Below are 23,827 nucleotides of genomic sequence, written 5' to 3'. Positions count from 1 at the left end.
TAGTAGAGAAAATACCCTCTATCATATACATGTATCCCGACTGAGATTGATTGGCCATTTCAAATCTTAAAGAAAGGATTACTGAGGTTAAATGACTTGTCCGGGGTCCCTCAGACAGTTATTTAGTATAGGCAGGACTTTAACCCAGATCTCGTAAGTTGCAAAGACAGTTCTCTGTCTACTAGGACACACTGTCCAGAACACATCATAATTCTCTTGATGAAGCAATAGGACTTGATGAAGCAATAGCTTCTGTCTTAATGAAATTCAAGATCCCATTATCTTCAGGTTGTCATCTTATACGGCTGACCAATACTGAGGCTTAAAAAGTCATCCACTAAAACCCTGGAATTGTTTTCATGACAATTGCTAACAATGTGCCCCTCACCTCATTTTTTTTAGCCAACTGTAATATTTTACAACATAATATGCAAACAGAAAAATTATAAGACTTTCTATCCTAGGCAATTCTTGACTACTAAGTTTGCTGCCAATTTTCTAATCAGCAGGGCAGAGGACTTCCTTGACTTCTGACTTCACAAAGATACTAAATTTTGATATCTCCTAATTTTTTGGCAGGCTAAACTCATTTTGTCCTTCTTTCGCTTCCCTGGCAGTATACATTTTGGACTTCTCTGGCTTCTCTGCCATGCCTGGAGTAAACTCATTCCTAGGAAATCTCATCATCTTGCAATGCAATATACAAAAAGCTTTATTACTCATGTCTTATCAATATTTTCTGCTCCTCTAATTGAAGTGTGGAGCCATAAATGCTTCTACTTAAGAAGGACTACCTGGAAATACTTATTTAAGACTTCTTTGATTTATCCAACATGCCTGGGCTCCACATACCTCTCCATCCCCTATCCCTTTCTGTTTTCTTTTGCGTATTGTCTTCCCCGTTAGGGGGTAAGCTCTTTGAGGTCAAAGACTCTCTCTTTCTTGTATTTGTACCCTCTACTATATGTCCAACACATAGTAGGAGCTTAATAAATGTTCATGGGAGAGTTGACTGACTAGTACATCATATGAACATGACATAGGTCATTCCCCATTAATGATATATATAACCTACTCATCATACTTTCCCTGATGATTTAATTTACTCTGGTTCTTCAAAGCTATGTATTTATAATAAGTTGCAGCCTGTTCAAAGATACCACAGAGTAATCAACTAGCACTCCAATGTCTTCTAGGTGATACTTATGTTTAATTTTTTGGAGACTGTAGTGTTCCATTACTTATAGCCACAGAGCAACACTAGTAGAATATTCATATCAAAACCTAGGATCTATGTTTCTCAAAGAAGTCTGAGGTCATTAAAAGTTTTGTAATTTTGTGAAAGCAATTAAGATCACTTTTCTATATCTATTTTGCTCTAGTGAATCAAATACTCATTTTGAAAAAATATTTAATAAGCAAAAAGTACTGTGAAATCTTGTACTCTATAAATTTCTCAACTAGATGATGGAAAAGATCTGGGTTAATAGTGAATGTTGATTATCTGAATAGGTCAATTGCATTATTTCAATTGTACATAATATTTTTTCTCATTCTAACTATTAATTTTGATCTCTGTTCAAAAAGAAAGTGGTTTGATTAGAGGGAGAGAGTTAAATCAAGAATTACTCCCTTTGTACATTAATTATTTCTCTTTTGTTAAAATATATCATTTAGTGAATCTATTCAGTACTTTCCATTCCTAACATATAATTATATTTTTCCTCAAAGTCTTCATTGTATATAGAGGGGTATCAGGCTTCAGTATAATCTACAAATCTAACCTATCATTCCTTATTCCTAATCCCTATTTATAATATATTTCTTGACATTTTCCATTGTTTGTTTTATTAATCCCCAAATATCATATACTTAAATGTTGATTTAATTTGGAAGATCTAATTAAATTTGTCATGGAATTTCTCTACCTCTTCATTTCAGTAGAACACAAGCCACCTAAGTATAAAGAATGACCAATTTTTATATTCAAATCTTCAAAACCTCACACAATTCCTGATATGCAATAGACACTTAATAAATGCTTAATAATTGATTTTCTGATGTTTTACAAAAGATTCATTTATTTCTGTGGTTTTAAAAATACTTTTTATAAATGTATTATGGGTTGAAGAAATGTTTCATAAAATGATTTTTCCTATTGTTTTTTAGTATATGACAAAACTAATTCTGGTAAATCCTTGATTTGTCTCCCTAATGAAAGCTCCTCCTCCTCTTTTTTCTACCATTTGACCACTGTCAATGCTAAGGTAAAGAAAGTCATACAAGGCTGAGAGGCATTTTGTATTTTTTTGTATTTTTCTTCACTATATGAGCTGCCATGATTAAAGGATTTGTCATCACCTGGCTAAACTCTGATGTTGAGCTTTTTGTTACTTAATTAGATGGGCCCTCAGAAAACTGACTTCTTGTTTCCAATACCATACTTAAAACATTTCAAGTATGCTACAATATGCCACAGCTTGAGTTCCTCTGCTGGAATAGTCTTTGAACACCAAAGATCATTTTTATACCATAATGAGGCATTAGAGTAGATATTTCTAGAGGTGAGTAAGTAGCATAAAAGGTAAATCCTAAACCTTAGTGCCAGTAATCCCACACTTTTAGGCAGATTATAATTTACAGCATCTTTTTGAGACTTAATTTTTTAAAATTATGAAGTTTAATCTAATGTAGAGAAAACTAGACAGTCAGAAGAGAGTGGATTTTGTATGGGTTTGTCTTGATGTCAATCCCCTTTGAGTTTAGGACAATGTGGTATATAAGTTATCTTGATATGCTCAAGCTTCATAAGACTGACACTACCTAGGAACCCCAAGTGATTTTAGGAAATTGATTGCCGTTAGGACCCAGAGTAATTTAAAGAAACTGTCTTCAAAAATTATAGTCTGGCTGAGGTAACCGTGGAAATCAGATCTCTCAGCCTGGGACATTAGACTTTATTTGGTTTCTACCTGTCACTAGCTCATTCCATACCAGTTCTCACGGTCTTTCTGGGATGAGCTAGCCAAAAGTTCTTGTGCTTTGTATGAACATGACTTGGTATCTCTAGGCACAGAGCTATCTCTAAGACTCTCTATTTCTGACTGAGATTTCTGGCCATGTCTCTCTGGCCCTAACACTCAGTAGGTCACTATTTTGCTGAAACTTTGAGACTGAGTCACTTCATATTCTTCTCTTGCTCTTATGCTAAAAATACATACCAGGGATGTCTTATGTCTTTGTTTCGTCTTGCACTTAGGGATACACCACCCTATTCCTAGGAACTTTCTGCCCGTATCACCCCAGATTCCTACCTGAATCAGCCCCTTCCAGCCTCTTTCCCACCTCCCTTCACTAAGAATTATAAAAATAGCTGCTTCAAGTGCCTTTTGGTACTCGATTAATTTCCTCCCATACATATGTATGTCCTTACTAAATAAGGATTATCTTGATTTTAAAGGCATCAAAGCTCTTGGTTATCTTCCTGTTCTGGGAAAATAGGAAGAAGGTGTCTATGGCCCTCAGAGCCCAGGGTGCTCACTCCCCTATGGGGGAAAAATAGACCCAAGTTTCACAGTTCATGCCTTTTTACAGTTTACAGTGGGCACTAAATGAGGTGCCCCCAAGTCAGTGGATAGTTTAACAAAAAGGGAGTTTACTTGCCCTGACAGAGCATGGATATACATCAAGGAGAGAGCAGCACTCTGAGAGAACCTCAGTCCAACCACGAATGTGAATCTCACTGTTGACAATTAAGAGCCATGTAAGCGTAGACAAGTTACCAAGGCTCTCTGAACCTCATTTTCCTCATCTGTAAGTTGAATATGATAATACCTAAGGCGCGCCTCACAGGGTTGATTTATGATCAAATGATAATATCTGTAAAGCAATTGGCTATATATCAATGTCATTTATTCCACAGCAATGTTAGCCATGGTGGCTAATACTCCCGAGAGGCCACAAAACTCCTCTGATCCCAACCATAAGGGGAAGAACAAGAAGAGCATCCCACATCTTACTGGGGTCCCTCTGAGCCACAAAGTCTTTCAACACGGAAGGAGGATAGAAGGTGAGAGTCCTGAAGGCAAAGAACTTCCGGGAGAGGGGCAGGAATTGTGCTGACAGCTCTGACAGTGAGCACAAATGGGGAAAGCATTCAGCAAGGCAGCAATGATTGGAATCCCTGAAGGGAGAGCCTGGGAAAGAATCTAGCCCAAAGCTTTCATATTCCACATGGAGAAGAGGAGGAGCGTGTGGAAGCCAGTAAAGAAGAGCAAGCACAGCTGCTCCCAGTCATGTGCTGTGTGGGGCTTTATAAGGTCTAGTCTTTCAAACAAGCCTGTGAGGCAAATGTTGAAGGAACATTAACCCCACTTTGCAGGTGTGAAAACTGAGCCTCAGAGAGCTTCAGGAACTTGCCCAAGGCCACATAATCAGTATGAGATGAAGCTTTGCTTCCAAGGTGGTTTCTACTTTCAACTATGTTATATGATAGTAAAAGGAAGAGAGGCAGGACTGGCATCCATGCCTTCTGACTCAAAGGCACATACTCTCTTCTTACACCACCAAAAGTTAATATTTTCTCTATTTTTTTTAACTCTTACTTTCTGTCTTAGTACCAATACTAAATATCAGTTCCAAGGCAAAACAATGGTATGGGCTAAGCAATGGGCCCAGGGTCACACAGCTAGGAAATGTCTGAGGCCAAACCTGAAGCCAGGGCCATCTCACTCCAGGACTCTATGCACTGAGCCACCTGGGTGCAACAAACCATGGCTTCTTGAAATTGAGTTGCATGTACTTCCGAAGTGCTCTACCAACTTGTGCATCTCCAGTGCCTATGACAATGCCTTGTTATTTCTGGCAAGGCTGGTTCCCTACAACCTCTATCACAGAATCATTTTCCCCTCCTTTTTCAAAACACTCCTCCCTACAGCCTTCACTGAGACTCCCAAATTAAAAAAAAAAAATTCTCATTAAAAATGTATTTAGTAGACACAACAAATATTTGCTGAATTGAAATTTTAGTTCTGTATCGAATTGACATTTTATTGTAATAAGTTTGTGGCATACCATTGGACTGGAAGTCAAGAGCTCTGGTATTAGTCCTAAACCACTGAACTAGCCATATAGCTGCCTCTAATTTCCATATTTTAGAAAATTTGAATACCCAAAGCATAGATCTTTGCACGCATGAATAAAAGATTGCTTTTTTAAAAAATATACAGACACGTTCACTTTGAATGAGGGTTAACATTAAATTCAACAATCATTATTAGGTTCCTATTGCATGCAAAACACCATAGAAGACACTGGAAATATGAAAATAAAAACAAAATAATATCTGTCTTCAAGCTTCTTACAATAAATAGGAAATAGGCCAAAACCACAGAGACAAGTAAATATAAGAGATTTCAGGAAGAATAGCACATTAACAACTGGAGGGGGAGGGGGAAATCCTATAAACAATGGAATGTGAGTTAAATCTTGAAGGAGGCTAGATTTTAAGAGGTGGTGAAGGGGAGATAATAGATCACAGGAGAGTAGCCTGTGAAAAGGTGAGGCATGGAATGCTAATTTCTAGGAGCATTAAGCGGGCCAGTTTTGCTGGAGCATCAAAAATGTGAAGAAGAAATAATTCTGGAAGCCAGATTGGGCAGGTCTTTAAATGTCAGGTTGAAGGAGTTTGTATTTTGTCCTTGAGGCAATAATAGGGAGTCAATGAAGAGTTCTGAGCAGGAGTGAGCTGTCCTGACCCAGACCTTGAGAATATTAATTTGACAGCTTGCTCTGTAGAAAATAGATTGCAGGAAGGAAAGATTGAAAGCAGATAGACAGTAAGAGGTTATTGCAATCGTCAAGGTGAGAGGTGATGAAGGCCTGAAGATGGTGGCAGCCTGGTGACAGAAGAAAAGGAGATGGATGTGATAGACATTGTGCGAAGAGAATTGAGAAAACTTTGGAAGGGCTTTGATAAGGGCAGGGGAAGAAGCCAAAAGAGAAGAGAAAGTAAAAACGGAGTCCTTGGCTCCGAAACCGAATGACTTGCAGACTAGTGCTCTCAAAGGAAACAACAGAGATGGGCTATGAGGGGAGAAACTGAAGACGAGTTCTGTACTGGATGCTTGTTGTTGTTCAGTTGTCTTCAGTCACAGCCAACTCTTCAGGACTCAATTTGGGGTATTCTTGGCAAAGATACCAGAGTAGTTTGGCATTTCCTTCTCTGACTCATTTTACAGATGTGGAAACTGAGGCAAACAGGGTCAACTGACTTTCTCAGGATCACACAACTAGTAAGTGTCTGGGCCAGATTTGAATTCAGGAAAATAAGTGTTCCTGACTCCAAGTCCAGCACTCCATTCACTGTCACCTAGCTGCCCACTGACATGCTGAGTAGCTAGAGGATATCCTAACCCAAGGAAACTCAAAAGAAACACACAATGATTATTTTTAAAAAGTCCCTATATTCCTAAAAAATGGGTTAGTTAAATAGAAGAGAAAAAGGTCACTGCTTAATTACATACTTTTGTGACAGAAGGTTTGCACATAAGAAAAAGTGCCAGGCTGTCTCTCCTGGATCCTGTTTCTTTTACCACCCACAAACCTTCTCCATTGCACTTTCTCACAGATAGCCCATGATCCAATAATAAGCACTACTATTTTATAGGGAATAAGAATTAACACTAACTTAGTATCACATTTTTTATAATACATACAATAATGAAACGATACTAGATACTAGAGAAAAGGTCCAAGTCAAATACCTTGGTTTAGGTGCGTAGCTTCTAGGATCTGAATTCCATTCACAGAGCACTGGGATCCATTCAGCGGTATTAAAGTCACTGTTCCATTAACATTTTCAAAGACACAGTGCTCACTTTCCAAATCCAGGCCATGAAGAACTGTATTGCAAAATAAATCAATAAATAAAGGGGAAGATACTCACTTTTATACCAACTCTTTTCTTTTGTCCCTCTTGAGTGAGTTCACAATATTTTCTTTATCTTGTAAAACCCTCTGACTTCTACAAATGACTGTTCAGTCTTTTTTTTCAGTCATGTCTGATTCTTTGTGATCCCATTTGGGGTTTTCTCAGCCAAGAGATAGGAGGAGTAGGCCATTTCCTTCTCTAGTCCTTTACAGCTGAGGAAACTAAGAGAAGCAGGACTAAGTGACTTACCCAGGGTCACAAAGCTAAAGTGTCTGAGGCCAGATTTGAACTCAGGAAGATGAGTCTTCCTGACTCCAGGGCCAGTGCTCTAGCCACTTTACCATCTAACTGTCCTGACTTTTACAAATGTGGAAGCTAGGAATGGGGTACAAACAAAATGGGCTGGAAAGCGTGCAACCCAGATTCAAATCTTGACTTTGCCCCTCCAGCAGCAATGGACTACAGGTCCAACCCTTCAACCCTTCTAGGTTTGAGTTTCATAATCTGCACAAAATGGGAATGGATTATAAATTAATCTTTAAGGAACCTCTCAGAGCTATGATTCTAGTCTAAAGGAATTTTTAATTAAAGGGCACTGAAAATAATATTGTTACAAGTGTCTAGGAATCTTGCAATACATCTCTGAGAATATAGAATATAGCAACAAGTTATTGCATAAAATGTGTTGGGAATTACTGACTTAGGAAAATCTTTTCAAAATGATTATTTTTAATTTTCTAAAACAATCCTATAATTGATTCCCTCTATCATAATTTTTTTTCACGTCCATGCTTTATTAAGGTCATAGAAAATGATAGGAAAACCAATGTAATCATCTACCTGGATGGTAGCAAGAGGAAAGTCAAGCAGGCAAAAGGATAAACCCACTTTCTGGATCCTGGAAGCAGGGTCTCGGGGATAAATTAGGCTATTGCTTAGGATATACAAGGAATAATACAGCACCATTCCAAAGAACCCCAAGGGAAGCAGCCTGAAAACGTATCTGAGAAGCATAATCTGCAGCATTTGTGAAAGAGCTTTCATTCATGGGAATGAGCCAGAAAAGACAGACTGCTGAGGTTCTACTCTGGATGACTAAACTTGGGAAAATGTCTGCTGACTAACGATGGTCAACTCATATGTCAAAAATCAAAAGGATTTTGCCTCACTTTTGTGGAAGTTACAATTTCTTACAAAAGCCCTCTAAAGCCCTCCTTTGAAAATGTATTGAGATGTGGCCCTGAACCTAAGTTCTATCCCTATACTGACCCAAGTTCCAGCTGGATATTATATGCTAGAGGAGCTCTGAGCCTATTCCTGGCAATGGACAGTTTCTGTTGTTCAAGACCATCGAAGTCAAATCTGACACAATCCATCAACCGAGGGTGAATGACTAGATGTGCTTTGTCATTGCTTTGGAAATGGTCATTCACAAAGACTATTTAAAACAAAAAATGGGTACTGTCTGCACTAATACAGCAAAAGCATATATTTGGGGGAAGGGGGAGGGGGATTACTGAAGTATGAAACCAATAGTGGTTCTCATTACCTCTTATATCTTTACTCCCAATACGTCATTTCCTGTCTCCAGAATTGTATGTAAAAAAAAAATTGTGTGTATTATGACAAGAATGAGCCAACTAGTAGGCACAATGGAGAGAACACTAGTACAGATTCCACCTCACTTGCTTGGCCTTTGTTATGTTGACAAGTCCTTTAACCTCTATTTTGTTTCTGCCAATATAAAATGATGATGATAATAATAGTACCTACAGCCCAGGGTTACTGTGAGGATCAGTGAGATAATGTGTAGAACACTTAGCACAGTGCCTAGCACATAGTAGGCACTTATTATTCTAGGTGTCATTACTGTTATTATTTGCTGCTCGTGTTATTATTGTTACTGTGATATCTTCCTGTGTTCCTTCAAATTCAAGTTACAAACACATATTTATGTTTCAGGGAGTGGGCACAAGTTTATGAATTTATTTTGAATTAGAACTACTTTCCATATGAAAGTTTTAAGGCAAGTTTCAAAATAACAAAGATGTAAAATACAGTTTGAAAAGCAGTTTATTTATTGATACCAAGTCAAATTCAGGTCAACCAAAGAAAGCTTGGTTATCGCTAAGTGATGTAGCTAAAAGAAAAGAAAGACATCCCATAGATTTCTTACCAATATCCTGTTCCGTTGAAGCATCTTCTCGGCCAACATAAGTCTGACCCTCCTGGAAAGAAAACACATTCCCATCAGGAAAAAGAATACTTGGGTGTTATATATATATAAAAATACATATAGTATCTAATGTTAATAACTACTATCAACTTCTAGGGATATATGTATAGGCACAAATGTTACTATCAGATACAGTCTGGGAATGGGATTTGGATATCTGGACACTAACTTACAATATAAGCAGGACAGACTCAGTCATAAGAAGAACACGCCTAAGAATGGCTGATAAGAATACTCTTATTAAGAATCTGGAAAATCTAATCAACAGTCTTTAAATTGAAAAAGGAAGGGTTTAGAAAGCACTGGAAAACTTCCTACTTATGTCCATCAAGCTAGAAACTATATAAAATAGCTGTAATGAAGGAGGAATAGCAGTTAAAACATCCAGAGGTTAACATCAGACAAACTCCAAGAGAGTATTTGGATTTTTATACACAAATGAAGAAAGAAGAGTTTAAAAACAAATTTAGCTCCAGATCTTAATGAATAAAGTCAAATTTACCCTTATAGGTTTCTGTGGTTAAATGAGGTCCATGATTGGAATATGATTTGGAAAAGGCAAAACTTAGTCAAGAGAGAGAGAGAAGATCAAAAAAGGAAAAGTAAAGCAATAATCATAATTCTGCTAACAGCTACTATTTACATAGCACTTTAAGGTTTACAAAACTCTTTATAAATATTATCTAATTTTATCCCAACAACCACTCATAAGATAAAGTATTATTTTTCTCTATTTTATAGAAGATGAAATCAAAGATGACACCTCATACCCCTCTCCAATAATTATTTCTTTTGTATGCTATTTATTAGCTCATTCTCTAGAACTGGAGATGTATGAGTTATTCTTTAAATATTAATTCCATAGCTGTATAAAATGTTCTCTCATTTCACTCTTTGTTATTTCATGTAGGTCTTTCCCATTTTTTTAAATTAACCTGCTCATTCTTTCTTATGGCACAGTAGTATTTCATAACAGTCATATAATATAATTTGTTCAGCCATTTCCCAACTGATAGACATCTCTTCAACTTCCAGTTCTTTGCCATGACAAGGAGAGCTACTATAAATATCTTGAAAAATATAGGTTATTTTCCTTTTTCCCTGTTTTCCTTGGGAAATATTATTGCTGGGTCTAAGAGTACATACAGTTTTATAACTCTCTGCACATAATTCCAAACTGTTCTCCAAAATGGTTGGATCAGTGCACAGTTTCAGATATTCTGTCTTTTTAATTTTTGTTAATGTGTTATATTACCACCTCTTCAGCCCTCCATACCAGGGGCTACTTTGTTTTTGTCTCTTTAACCTTGTGTATACAAGGCAATTAAATGCTTGCTCAATCAAAGAGTGCTATGGGCAGCTACAATCACTTACACATCTGATAAAAGCTTTTTCTCCAACAAAATCAGGATAGCTAATTTGTTAATTTACCTTAATAATAATTTTATCCTTTAAGAGGAGGAGAAACCAGTGAAGGGAAGTATTCTGAATCTGATTTCCATTACTATGGATGCATTGCTTTCTGATAGAAAAAAATCATAGGAATCCTGGCAGAAAGTATTCATTTCAATTTAGAAATTGTGATAAAGCTGAAAAGGAAAGGGGACAGAAGCTGGGATAGTCTGAACAATGAGAAGGAGTCTTAAAATATTAATAAACATTATTCAGATATATATATTTTTTAAAAGTTGGAGGAAGGAAGCAAAGGAAAGCTTGTTGTTCAGTCATTTTCAGTCATATCCAACTCTTGGTGATTGGGTTTTTTTTCTTGGCAGAGACACAGAAGTGGTTTACAATTTCCTTCTTCAGTTCATTTTACAGATGAAGAAACAGAGGCAAACAAGATTGAGGGATTTGACTAGGGTCCTATAGCTAGTAAGTATCTAAGGTCATATTTGAACTCAAGGAGATGAATTTTCCTGACTCCAGACCTTGCACTCTATCTACATGCCACTGCAGAGGAAGACAACATAGAATAAATACAAAGGCTTATCATTGTCATGGGAGGATTGTGTGAGGAAAATATTTAGGGAACCTCTAGTATAGCCAGCATCCCAGTGTAGCGTCCTGGGCATGATGAATGCCAAAGAGAAAGCCACCGTCCTATTGAAAGATCCAGGCTAGGAGCAGCATAGGATTGAAAAGCCAGCACAGGAAGCTGAGGAGATCTCTTTGTCCGGACTGGACTTGAGCTAACTTTGTCTCTGGGCTTGTTTTCTTATCTCACCAGGCCATCTTTGACAAAACAAGACTCAGAGCATCAGCTACAATGGGGGATAGGATTGTTACCTAAAGTTTGAAAGGCTAAAACCTATTTCTTTCTTTCTCTTCACTAATAAATGCTTATAAATCTAGTAGTAAATCTCCAGATTAATTTTTATTCATAACAGAATATTACTGGGGATGCTTAAGTTTAGAATGGGTTAAGGAAGACAAAAATAAACCAAAACAAAAAAAAAACTTCTTTTAATTATATTGAAGAAAAAGAATTAAAAGAAAGCAAAGGTCTCTGCTAACCAATTAATCAATCAGCATTTGTTAAGTATCTACTATGTGCTAAGGAGATTGTAGATATAATAACAATAACTCTTAGAGAGAAGGATCACCTGATTCTTTCTTGTTTTCCTTTGTCTGCCAAGAAGAAGCCTTTCTAGAATAGAATGACATTGAGAGATACTAAAAGGGCTGTCAGGTGAGATTATTGATCCTTGCCTCTTTTCCTAATACCCAACCAGCAATGGTGATGCTTAAAGAATCATAAAGAACTAGAAAGTGTATCAAGAGATTGAATAAAGGTAGATGAAGGAATGATTTTCAAAAAAAAGGATGAAGATGAGTCTGAAAACTTTCTATTCTTAACAATACTGTATAATGCATTATTAAAGAGATAGTGAACTCTAATAGAAAACAACAATAACATAAAGTTAAGATCCTTAACAGAAAAACTTCATTTCCTATTTTGGCATGCTTATATACCTGGCTAATTAAAGGAATTCTGTGAATATAGTTTGGCTAGATTTTAGCATAGCATTTTAGCAAAGTCTTCAATAATATATATTTTAATGGATATATATACATATATGCATATATGTATACATATACAGGGGTATAGGCTAGATGAAGTGGTTCAAAAGATAGATCCAAAGAAAAGTCATTCTTGGTTAAATGGCATGTTGGACAAAGTTGTTTGGTAGACTATATCAGGGATCTGTGCTTGTATCTATGTTGTTTAAGATTTTGATCAATAACTTGGATAAAGCAGGAGATGACATTCTTATCAAATTTTAAAATCTGATTCAATGACTAAGTATCAATCAAGATCAAGGTACTGTGAGGTGTTTTGGAAACAAATTTGGAAAAAAATGAAAGATTTTACTTTTAAAGGACTTACTTTCTATTGGCATATAACAATTACAGAAGTAAACTGGAAAGAACTTCAAGAAGGAGATTCTGGCACCTGTACTGTGCTCTAAAAGAAAAGGGGAATTATGAGCAGTGAATGTCAGAAAAGGGTTTCTTACCTGGCATGGAGGCCATTTGTGTGGACAGGATCAGGAAAGAGAATATTATGCTGGAAGAAAAGATTGTAGTCTAATTTAACCAGAACAAAGTATTAATGGAGGGAAATGATACCAATGAGGTGTAGAAATATAGGTAAGAACCAGTTTTTAGGGAGTTTTAAATGACAGGATGAGCCAGAATACCACTCTTTTTGGTTTTTATCTTTAGATGTATAAGGGGATCCCTAAAGATTCTTGACAAAGGGATGATATAGCCATGTTTTAATAATAATGATCAGGAAGCTATATGAAGAGTAAATTATAGAAAAGACAATTCTTAAAGGCTAGGAGACCAAATAGGAAACTTATTTTGATCATCCTGACAAATGACATTCAAGCCCCGAATGAAGGTACGGGTCTCTATGAGCAGAGAGAAGGAGAGAAATGCAAAAGATATTGTGGAGTTACAACTGACAAAATCTGGTAACTTATTGGAAGATGACACAAAGCTGAGAGAGATAACTATCACATTGGATGACATTCAGAACTTGAAAAGGTCATGACAACCAATGCACCATGTTCTTGAAATCAAATTTAATCAGATTATAGATGTAAAGTTTTATACTAGAATTCAATTTTAAAAGATGGGGAAGGCATGGTAAGACAGAAGTACTTCTGAAAAGGATGTGGAGACTATGGGACCCCAGTGACATGGACAGCAGAAAACTAAGGCAATATTAGGCTACATTAAGAGGTATAACATTCAGAAATAAGAAAAAGAGTGTCCTACTACAATCTGACACGATCCAACCACATTTGAAGTGTTTTGTTCCACTGTGGACACTGCATTCTCGGAAGGCAATTGATAAACTAGAAGATGGACAGAAGAGTAATCAAAACACTGAAAGGTCTTGTGTTTATACCATATTGAGATTGGTTAAAGAAACTGTGGATATTTCACTTTATTGAGAGAAGGTGTGTGTAAGTATTTGAGTTTAGCTCTAAAAGTCAGAACTAGAAGTGAGATTATATGTCACAGTTCTCTGAGACCTTTGTGGCACCAATGGCAGAAGGATTACACAGAAGGGACCCTCACAAGTGTCCAGGGCATTCAATCAATCCCTAAATATTTATTAAGAACTTATTATATGTATGCCATTGAAGGAGAAGGAAAAGCATTTCCTGTCCTTAGGGAGCTTACATTCTAATGGGAGAAAAAAAAACGTATGTATATACATATACACACAAACATTTATGTTTATATATATGTGCATAAAAGATACATTAAAAATTGAGGGCATCACCATTATTTCAAGTCTCTCAGGTTTGCAACATTGGAGTTATCATCCAGCCACAATATCCACACTCAGTTTTTTTTTTTTTTGTTATTCAGTCATTTCAGTTGAGTCTGACTCTGTGTGACCCTATTTGGGGCTTTCTTGGCAAAGATACTAGGGTGGTTTGTCATTTTCTTCTCTACCTCATTTTACAGATGAGGAAACAGAGGCCAATGGGGTTAAGTGACTTGCCTGGAGTCACATAGTTGTGAGTGTCAGAGGCCATATTTGAACTCAGATCTTCCTGACTACAGGCTCAGCACTATCCATGAAACTCTCTAATTGCTCAGTTGCTAAGTTTTCTCAGTTCTGCCTCCATAAAATCTTGCCTATCTGCCCTTTCTTTTTATTCACATGGCCTCTAACTGAGTTTAGATCTTTTATCATATCTTAACAAGACTGGAGCAATTGTCTCCTAATTGGCCTCCTCTTCCATCTTTAGCCATCAAAATGATATTACTAAATCACAGACAAGAGGAAAAAAAGATCTGGAAGGGACCTTCGAGGTCCCTTATATGGACCTCTAGTCCATATATATAAATCTAGTCCACTGTGCTCATTTTACAGATAATGAAAGTGAGGCACAAGTGACTAAGTGAACTGTCCAGGATATGGATAGTGAGTGTTCAAAATGGAATTTGGACAAGCAGTACTAATGCCCCTCCCTTTTTACCATGTTGACTGCCAGGATGTGGCTATTGTTATTCAATCAATTATTACGATTCCCCTCTCTTACTTTGAATATATTTTCCCTCAGGAGAATGTCAACTCCTCAAGAGGAAAGACTGGTTTCATTCTTGTATCTCTAGCACAAAGTAAGACACTTTCTAGATATTTAGCTCTTAATGTTCTTTGACTTGAACTACATTAGAAATCACAAAGAAGCAAATTTAGGATTGAAGTAAATCAAAACTTCATAGCAAGAAGAGATATACCAAAGTGGAATGAGTTGCCTTAAGAAGTAGCAAGTGGCCTCACTTAAGGTCTTCAGGAGATTAGCTGACTCCTGAAATATGTTGTAGAAGAAACTTCAGATTAAATGGCTTTGGGGATCTCTTCCAATTCTGAAACTCATGCATTCAGAGCTCCTCACAATCTGCAAATAATCTCTTTGTATGCATTCAGAGCTGGCAATCTCTGTATATCCTCAATGTTTACAATAAGGTAGTGACCATATATTGGGGTCTGGTCAAAGCTATTCATTTACTTCAGGATGTTAATGGATTCATGACCTCATCCATATGGGGTCTTCACATCTCAACCACATCTTCTCTTCCTGTGGCCATGATTTGTGTCCATGTTGTGTCTATGTGTCCATGTTTACGGATGTTCCACAGAGGATCCAACCAATAAAACAGAAGCCTTCCTCTAGACCTTTTCACATTTCATGATAAAGTAAGTAAGGGTCAAAAATGTTTAACATCGGGGGTAGAGAGGCCTTGAGCTAAAAACTAGTCCAGCCTTATAGGATAGAAACTAGTCCAGGTGAACGTACATTCATTTACATGGGTAGTTACGTGTAGAAATATGTTATTTCACTATGTCACCTTCAAGGCATAAAAAGAGATTAGAGAGGGGAGAGAAATGGGATCATTTATCTAAAAAACTGACACATGAGATAAACCAGATAGCTGTAAAGGACAAATAGCTTAGAGTGAACACAAGAATGTAATTTCATGCCATCCAAAATGAACCAAGGATGAACTAAGAATGACTCAAAGCCAGGATTTACAGGTTCAGTAAGTAAGACAGTTACCAGCAGAACTCAGCTTTGACTTAGACTCAACACATGTAAGACAATGAAAATTTCAATTAAGAATAAAGACGATGAGTCTTGTAACCATGGAAAAATATTCAAAATCATCCAATTAAATTAAATTTTAATTTTAAAAAAGAATAAAGACAAAACATCCAAAAGAAATCTGAATAGCTTTCTTCAAGTTCTAGCTTAAACTTCACCTTCTATAAGAAGCTTTTTCCAATAATCCTTCTTAATTCTACTGCCTTCTTTCTGATGATTACTTCCTATTTTTACTGTTTATAGGCTATTTGTATATAGTTATTTGCATGTTGTGTCCCCCATTAGATTTATGAGCTTCTCCTGAATAAGGACTTTACCATTCTTTGTATACCTAGTGCTTACAACAGAGCCTGCAAAATAGTAGGTGCTTTATAAATGATGCCTTTAAATATCATGAGATAGATAAGAGAATGGGAAGTGGCTTAAAAATAACAATAATAATAACTAGCATTTATATTGTGCTTTAACTTCTGTGAAACAATTTATGTATCGGATCTCACTGGACATAATTATACAAAGGGCAAGATAAGGGAGTTGGATTCAAGCTAAGCACAGATAAACCTATTCCCAATAGCTTTAGCTAATAATATTCAATAAAGTACTCAGGTAAATCTAGTCTCTTCAGGGTTACTGTCTGTGGCTCCAAAAGGTAATGTTGTGGAGTATTGTCTGTTACTCTGTAATACCTTGATACATGACTATTTCATCCCCTTTTCTAATTATACATTTCTTAAATAATATCATTTACAATACTGCTTGAGCATAAGAAATGATGGAAAATATGTTGTATCCGCGTTGTATCCATCCAGACACCTCTCCATTGCCCTTAAAATCATCTCCAACTTTGATTCTTTAGAGACTGCAGAAATAGTAGAGCTTTTGTACTGGAAGATGGGTCTCTGCACCAGGTTTAGACTAGGACTATTAAAAGTCTTATACCCTTTCCCAAATATAGTCTGCTTTTCTTCCTACCATTCAATTCTGTGCCTAGCTAATTGTTTGTCATAACCTTCTCAAATACCAATGTCCCAAAAGTGATAGTGCCATCTTAAACTACTAAAGTTTATGTATGTATTGATGAACTAGTTCAATGAATTAGTCTAGTGCCTAGCAATTTCACTAGAACATACTTAACAGGTTAGTTGACTGAATGACTTCATGCTATTTCATGTCAATAGTCTAGACAACCAGCATTTTAAAACTCTATTTGCATTTTTCCTATATGTTATGTCAGATGGATCACTTTTGAATAATTTTTGGATCTCAATAAGGATCCCTATAATGCCCTAGTGCAATCAGCATAATTCATCCATAAATAGAAACACCCAGAGTTCATCATCCATGTAGACTTCTTCCATTGTACAAGACATATTCCAATATAGTGACAAACAATTTAGGAAAACATATATCTTCTTGCTCTCTGCATCATTGGATATTAATAATCAGGATAGTTGAACAGTTAACTATCCCTGCACTTATCAAAGAATTTTATGACCTCAATATACACATGAAAGACCTGTCACAAGACACTCTTGGAAGTTTAGTTTTGCTCTACTGAGTCAAACATTTGTGTATAAGCAACAAAGAGCAAGATCTTACATTCTTTGTACCTTTCAGGCAAAAACATGACTGTAAGGATATAGTCATCAGTTGCAGAGAATCTTTGTAAAAGCCTGTCTGTCATCTGAATACTATTTTCTATACCTATCTAGAGGTTCCTGTGAGCTCTTTTTATGCCATACATGGTTCTGTAGGAAATAAAAGCTGTCCTGTATTTAAAAACAAAACAAAACTTGCCTGGTCTCTCTTCTATTTTCAATCAAAGATAATCCTGGCATGTACTCTCATAAGGATTTTATAAAGATAAGAAAGCAAATAATCAGTAGTTATTTATTTTATCTCAGCTATCTTAACATATGGACTATCATCTATTTCCTATGGTATATTGTGAATTAATTCCTTTGTTCTGTCACATGTGGCATATACATGTATGTACTTGGCCTGGTCCTGCCATTCTTCCCAGTTTGATGTGAATAATTGTTATTTATACTTCATTTGGGACATATAAAATACCGAGGCCCAAATGTTCCTTTAATGTTGCTGCTGAAAATGAACTGTCATTGGAATATATTTATTCTATTTATATCATTGTTGATATATCTGATAATTCCATCCACAATGGGGATGATATGCTCATTAGTGTCTCTCTCTACGCTTTCTACAGACTCTGTTTTGTTCCCATTATATCTCACATTTAACTTGATTACTCACTAACATGCCCATTCATGGCCTTTATGTGATATTGGGTTTATGAAGGCTATGCTACTCAATTCTAGTTGTTGACACATCTCCAAAAGACTTTACATACAGATTTGAAAATAAACGTTTTGTAAAGTTTGTTTAGTCCAAAAGATTGGCTACCAGTAAATTCCCCCCAACAATAACTCATGGAACCCATCTCCACTGAGGTGCAACCCAATGCCATCAAAATTGGTAGAAAGCCTACCCATGCTAATAGTCATGAATCTTTTTAAAATAATGAAATATTCAGCAAAAAAAAAAATACCTCATTGGTGTACCATTTTGGTAATCTTATTTTTGCAGTAGTAAGAGAGCCTCCAGTGAGGTGAAAGGTGACAGAGTAATTCTATTAGGCAACTATCTTGCTCCTTTATTCTGAGCCAAGTTTCAGAAAAAAAAAATTAAGATCATAGAGTCAAGATCAAAAATGTGCAGCTAGAAAAATCTCTGGAGGTCACCTAATCCAACCCATTCAATCAATTTTAGAGATAAGGAAATTGAAGTTCATTGAAATTCATTTACTCACTGAGAATAAATTATTTCACAAAGACCACACAGGTAAGTCGATATGCAGTAGCAGACAGGATCTTTGAAGTCAAGTCTTCTGACTTCAAATCTATCAACTAAAATGAAGTCAAAAAGAAAATATTCCCCATGGGAGATTCTAAACTCTTAACTTCAATACTCTCAAATATTCAAATGGATCTATTGTTTCATTGATTCATTAATTCCCTCCAAAGAAGCATATTAAAATCATCTTCAGATCATCTTGTGCAAACCACATTCCTACTGTGTCCAAAACTCCCCACAAGAGATCATCTAACAAGGTAGAAGAAGCCTTTCTCGCTTTCTTCTGGCACCAAGAGAGTATCTGTAGAACGTTCTGACTGCCCATTTGTCATCCCTCTCTCCTGCCAAATAACCAGCCCATCTCTTCTTGGCATACAATTTCTTGGTGATAAACTTTAAGCTTCCTGTTACTCTTCAGCGTTCCCTGATGTTTCTATATTGAGGTCTATTCACATACACACACCATATGTTTTTTTCATCTTCTATGTGATGTTCATCTTTAGTTCTTCAGAAACAGAGGTATTCCTCATCTCACTACTATATACAAACACCAGAAAAATGTTAGTATTAAAAAGATGGGTCTCTGCTTTCATGTTAATAATGTTCATAACTTGGGGCCAAAAAAAAAAAAAGCCCTACAATTTTCCAAAAGCAACCTAGCCTTCTCTTCTCCTCCTTTTAAATCTGAACACAAAACACTATCCATCTTTCCAAGGTATACATACTGGGGAATGAGTTCTATATCCTCCTCTCCCCCCCAGCCCCCAGGCTAGGCAGCTCTTAAAAGTTTAACACAATCAACACAGTTATCAAACAGAAGCATCAGGCGTTTCTATTTAAAAGAAATAGGTCTTTGGCCTGGACTATTCTATACAAGGTCTCTACCATTATTACCATGAATGCCTTTAGGAAGTCAATTATTATTTCCAAACACTATAATGTGATCCAAAAACATAAGTGCTAAATTGAATTCTAAAACTGTAATGAATGACAGCTTTAAATGAAATTTAAACTAAATTTTAAAGGCTGCTTTCAGGTACTTTCTCCTTTCTCCTCTTTCTCCCTCCCCTAGCTCTAGCAACAACAGGCCTTTGAGTTATAGGATAATATACAAAATAGGATCTCTTCCCACCCTGCCCCAAACCTGATTGAAATATGGCCTTAAAACTGATCAGACAAGGAGAAAGTTGAACACTTATATAATTCTACTTTTATACTCCAATTATGTAAGGAACTGACAACATGCTGTACTTTGATTTTTCACTATACAGCTTTTAATAACAATCTTCATAGTCATAGATTATTACAGTAAAATTTGCTAAGGGAAAACAAAATATAATTACAATGTTCAATTGAAGCCATGTAAAGGGTTTGATTAGATTTATTTCTACCTTCAAGTGATATAAGATTATTCCAGTGCTCAGAAGGTCATCATCAATGCCAATCAGATGAGGCAGCTCAGAATCCAGAACAACTCCAATTCCTTCTTTCCTCAGGGCTAACGTTTGTTCCTAAAATGAAAGGAGAATTTTTTTTCAAGTTTTAATTTATTTGAAAGAAAAGTCAACTGAAAAAGAAAAGTCAACTGAAATGTTTAAAAAAGGAAACTACATTCTTTAAATTAGAGTGTTTAAATGTCCCAAGATTTACTTTTCATTAAAAACCAGAAAAGCATAGTGAAAGTATGGTTATAAATTTCAATTAGAAATCCCATTGCATGCAGAAATTATTCATAATATTTGTTTTCACATAAAACTCTAGCAGATAAAAATTAACTAAACTTACAGAGCTATCTTGTATCTAAATCCTTCAAGGCCCAGGTTAAATGTTATTTCTTCAGAGAAACTTGAAAGAAACTAGATAAACATGATGTCTCTAGGGCAGCAAGGTGGCTCAGGAGACAGACAGCCAAGCCTGGAGACGGGAGGTCTTGTGTTCAAATCAAAATTTGACGCTTCCTAGCTATATGACCCTGGGCAAGTCACTTAACTCCAATTGCCTAGCCCTTACCACTCTTCTGCCTTGAGGCTGATACTTGGTATTAACTCTAAGACAGAAGGTAAAGGTTTAAAATACAAATAAAATAAAATAAAATAAAATAAAATAAAATAAAATAAAATAAAATAAAATAAAATAAAATTGTGAGTGATGTCTGGCATCCCAGAAGAGAAGAACTGACTCAGCAAGGTCACATGGCTGTCAGAACTTGAATCTAAGTCTTCAAATTCTGCTTACAGGGTATTTTTCACTATAGAGACTACCACTACTCTTCCTTTAGCACAAGGCCTTGCATACAATTAAGAATTCAATAAAACACTGCTGGTTAATTACTCATCAATGACAAAAGAAATATTACTTGTTTTTCTAATAAATATTGAAGCAACAATAAGGAAAGTAAAACAAGGGAGGACCTACAAAATATGCTCTGCTTGCCTGAAAAGAAGCAGTGGGAATACACAGGGATAGGGTTAGTCAGAGTAATGCTGTTTTCCCCTAAACAGTGAAGAAGAAATGAAGTTTTGCTTTTTTTTTTTTCAGGCATAAGGGCCTACAGGATACATAGAGCTGGTAACAAAGATAATGAAATGTAAATATTTAACCACTTTCAGACTTTTAAGAAGTTCCATTTGCACCATATAAAATGCCTATTTCAGTCTCTGATCAATGTGAAGGAATTGTAAAGATGCTTTTTAGACCTTTAGGAGGTAAGAATCCCTTAACCAAATTTGAGAAGATTACAGGGTTTAGGCCATTAGATAAGATAATGATTAAAATTCTGGAGAGGCTGTATTTCTTAATTTTAATTTATTAATCAACTACTCAAGAAACCTTAAAATGTCCAGGAGACTTCCTCCACAACCCAAACAGGCACCAACAAGCACATAGGGGGAAAAAAAAAACCTCAAATTCCTCTGACATACATCTTATATATCCCTTGTAATCTCACCACTCGGTCCCTCTACGGGATATTCCAAGATATCTCTGATGGTAACTAACCACTGAGGAGGTGGGCTTAGAGACCCCAACTCCTCCCTCACTTCATCACAGAAAGAGGTGGGTCTCAAGGACCCCCAGTCACCTCCTCCTCCTCCTGGACAGTGGCTGGGCAACTGCAGTCCAACATGGCAGTGAGAGCTTGCCAGCTTTTCTTACCTAAGAGAGTTCTAAATTACAGAGAAATAAGGAGCAGGTATCCACCCTGTCTATACCAAAAGACAACCCAGTGCAATGTCCTGAGGCCTAGGAACAAATTACTCTTGCTTGGACTCTAGCTAACCTTAAAGATTTCACATAAAATTCATTGCAATTCAATATTAATTTTCCACAATAGGCAAGCAAATACTATAGTCAAGAATATAAGTAAAAGGATCAGTTATGCCCCTTGTAGTTATTGCTATTGTTCAGTATTGTCCTACTACTCTTCATGATCCCTTTTGGGGTTTCCTTTGCACAGATACTGGAATAGTTTGACATTTCCTTCTCTAATTCATTTTACAGATAAGGAAACTGAGGCCAACAAGATCAAATGATTTGCCCAGAATAACACAGCTAGTAAGTGTCTGGAACTAATCAACAGAGGGAAGACAGTAGAATTAAGGAAGATCAAAAGAGGGAAAGAACACCACCGTGCCTAGTGTCAGTGTTGTAAGCTTTCATGTGTGTTCCCTTTGTGTGTGCCCATCTATCTGCTAATGTATTCCAATTGTGCCCACTCTTCCCATTTATGGGAATGTAACCTGCAGGTGTATGGGGACAGTTTTGTTACTCATTTCCAACATCGATCTGCACTTATCTAAGACATGTCCCAGGAATCTCATCATCCAACAAGATCACTTTGACTCTGGAACTGGCCCCATCAGTGTTCCCTGTCCTGGGGCCACTGCCTCTGACTGGAAAGGGGAGAAATAAAAAACTCTTCTCAAAATGTCCATTTAAGAAGTATGCCCAGGACAAGAATTACTTCAATTCCCACACAGATGCATTCCTTTGAACTTCACTATCCTGCCCCACCTCCACCTCTTTCAGTTTCCTAAACTGGAAACATACTGAGGGCAGGTTTTCTTTTCTCTCTCTCAATCCAGTGCCTGGCACATATTAGGCATGCTCAGACTGTTATTTCAATAAATGTGTTTGCTTTGTGCTAACTAAAAAGAAAAACTGCTGAGTATTAAAAGAGAGCATTGTAGTGAGGGCTCAAGAGCTTTATTTGAGTACACTATCCTCTTTGGAGGGTTCCCCAGCCTTGGAGGTCTTCATATAGAGGATGCACAACTTAGGCATATTAGAGTTGAGAACTCTTTCTTTTACAGGTTGGGCTAAATGTCTGCTGGCATCCATTCTAGCTCCCAAGTTCTGTGATTCTATAAGATGAACCCAAAGAGTACCTACATATTTGAACCTTGGATAGTCTTCTTCTGGGTAACTCAACTTTTGATCATGAGCTAGAAAGGGAAGAATAACCCACACATGGTAATATGTGAATAATTAAAGACATGACTGATAGAACCCAATTTAAAAGGCAAAAATTAGTGATTATAAAAAGTCACAAACCCAAAAAGATGAAACAACCTAGTTTATTAAGAGTTCATAGCAGCCAAAACAAGAAAAAGTAGAAATAGTCAAATGGGTACAACAGATGTTAGACATAGGATCCTATCTTAGAATCATATTGTGAAGGTAGAATTAATCTCCCTTTGTTTATTTTTAGTTAATCAAATCAAGAATTTAAAGTACCCCTACTTAGAAGGGAGCTCACAAGTTTCACTTACTAGTTCACATCCCCAAAGCCACAAGCACTGACCCCTTTGGGCAACGCTAGGCAAATTGGGAGACAACAACTCATTTCTGTGAAGAAGGGCAGAGACTGGAAATGACTTGGGAAAAGGGATATAAAAGAAGAGACCAACATGGTCTGGCTCTCTTTCCTTCCTTGATTTTTGGAGAGAATGGTTCCTTGGAGACCATTCCTTCCTTGGCTTTTGGAGAGACTCTTCCCTGGGATTTTGCATCAGTGAGTAGAGCTAAAGAGACATTTTTCCTTGGAGTCTGTCTGCATTGGTGGAACTCTTGCTGAAGACACCACCAGGACTTCTGGATGAGGACTACCAGGAAATCCATGTAGAGATCGGGCCTTGGGAAAGCTCCTGCCAG

General features: G+C 36.6%; 1 protein-coding gene across 3 annotated transcripts in view; it reads right to left on the bottom strand.

Moving 5' to 3' along the window:
• The window catches only part of KIF16B (kinesin family member 16B), a 341,792-nt gene that overhangs the window by 181,323 nt on the left and 136,642 nt on the right, over positions 1–23,827 (bottom strand). For all 3 annotated transcript variants that reach the window (XM_056813860.1, XM_056813861.1, XM_007476655.3), the window contains exons 13-15: positions 20,068–20,187; positions 9,108–9,159; positions 6,765–6,902 (exon numbers count right to left, since the gene is read on the bottom strand). In XM_056813860.1, coding sequence (XP_056669838.1) covers positions 6,765–6,902; positions 9,108–9,159; positions 20,068–20,187 — 310 coding nt within the window. The remainder of the gene's footprint in view (positions 1–6,764; positions 6,903–9,107; positions 9,160–20,067; positions 20,188–23,827) is intronic.

This window comes from Monodelphis domestica, chromosome 1 (genome assembly GCF_027887165.1).
Source record: "Monodelphis domestica isolate mMonDom1 chromosome 1, mMonDom1.pri, whole genome shotgun sequence".
Lineage (NCBI taxonomy): Eukaryota > Metazoa > Chordata > Mammalia > Didelphimorphia > Didelphidae > Monodelphis > Monodelphis domestica.
Note: the sequence above shows the minus strand (reverse complement) of the source record. Positions and strands in the feature narration are given on the sequence as shown.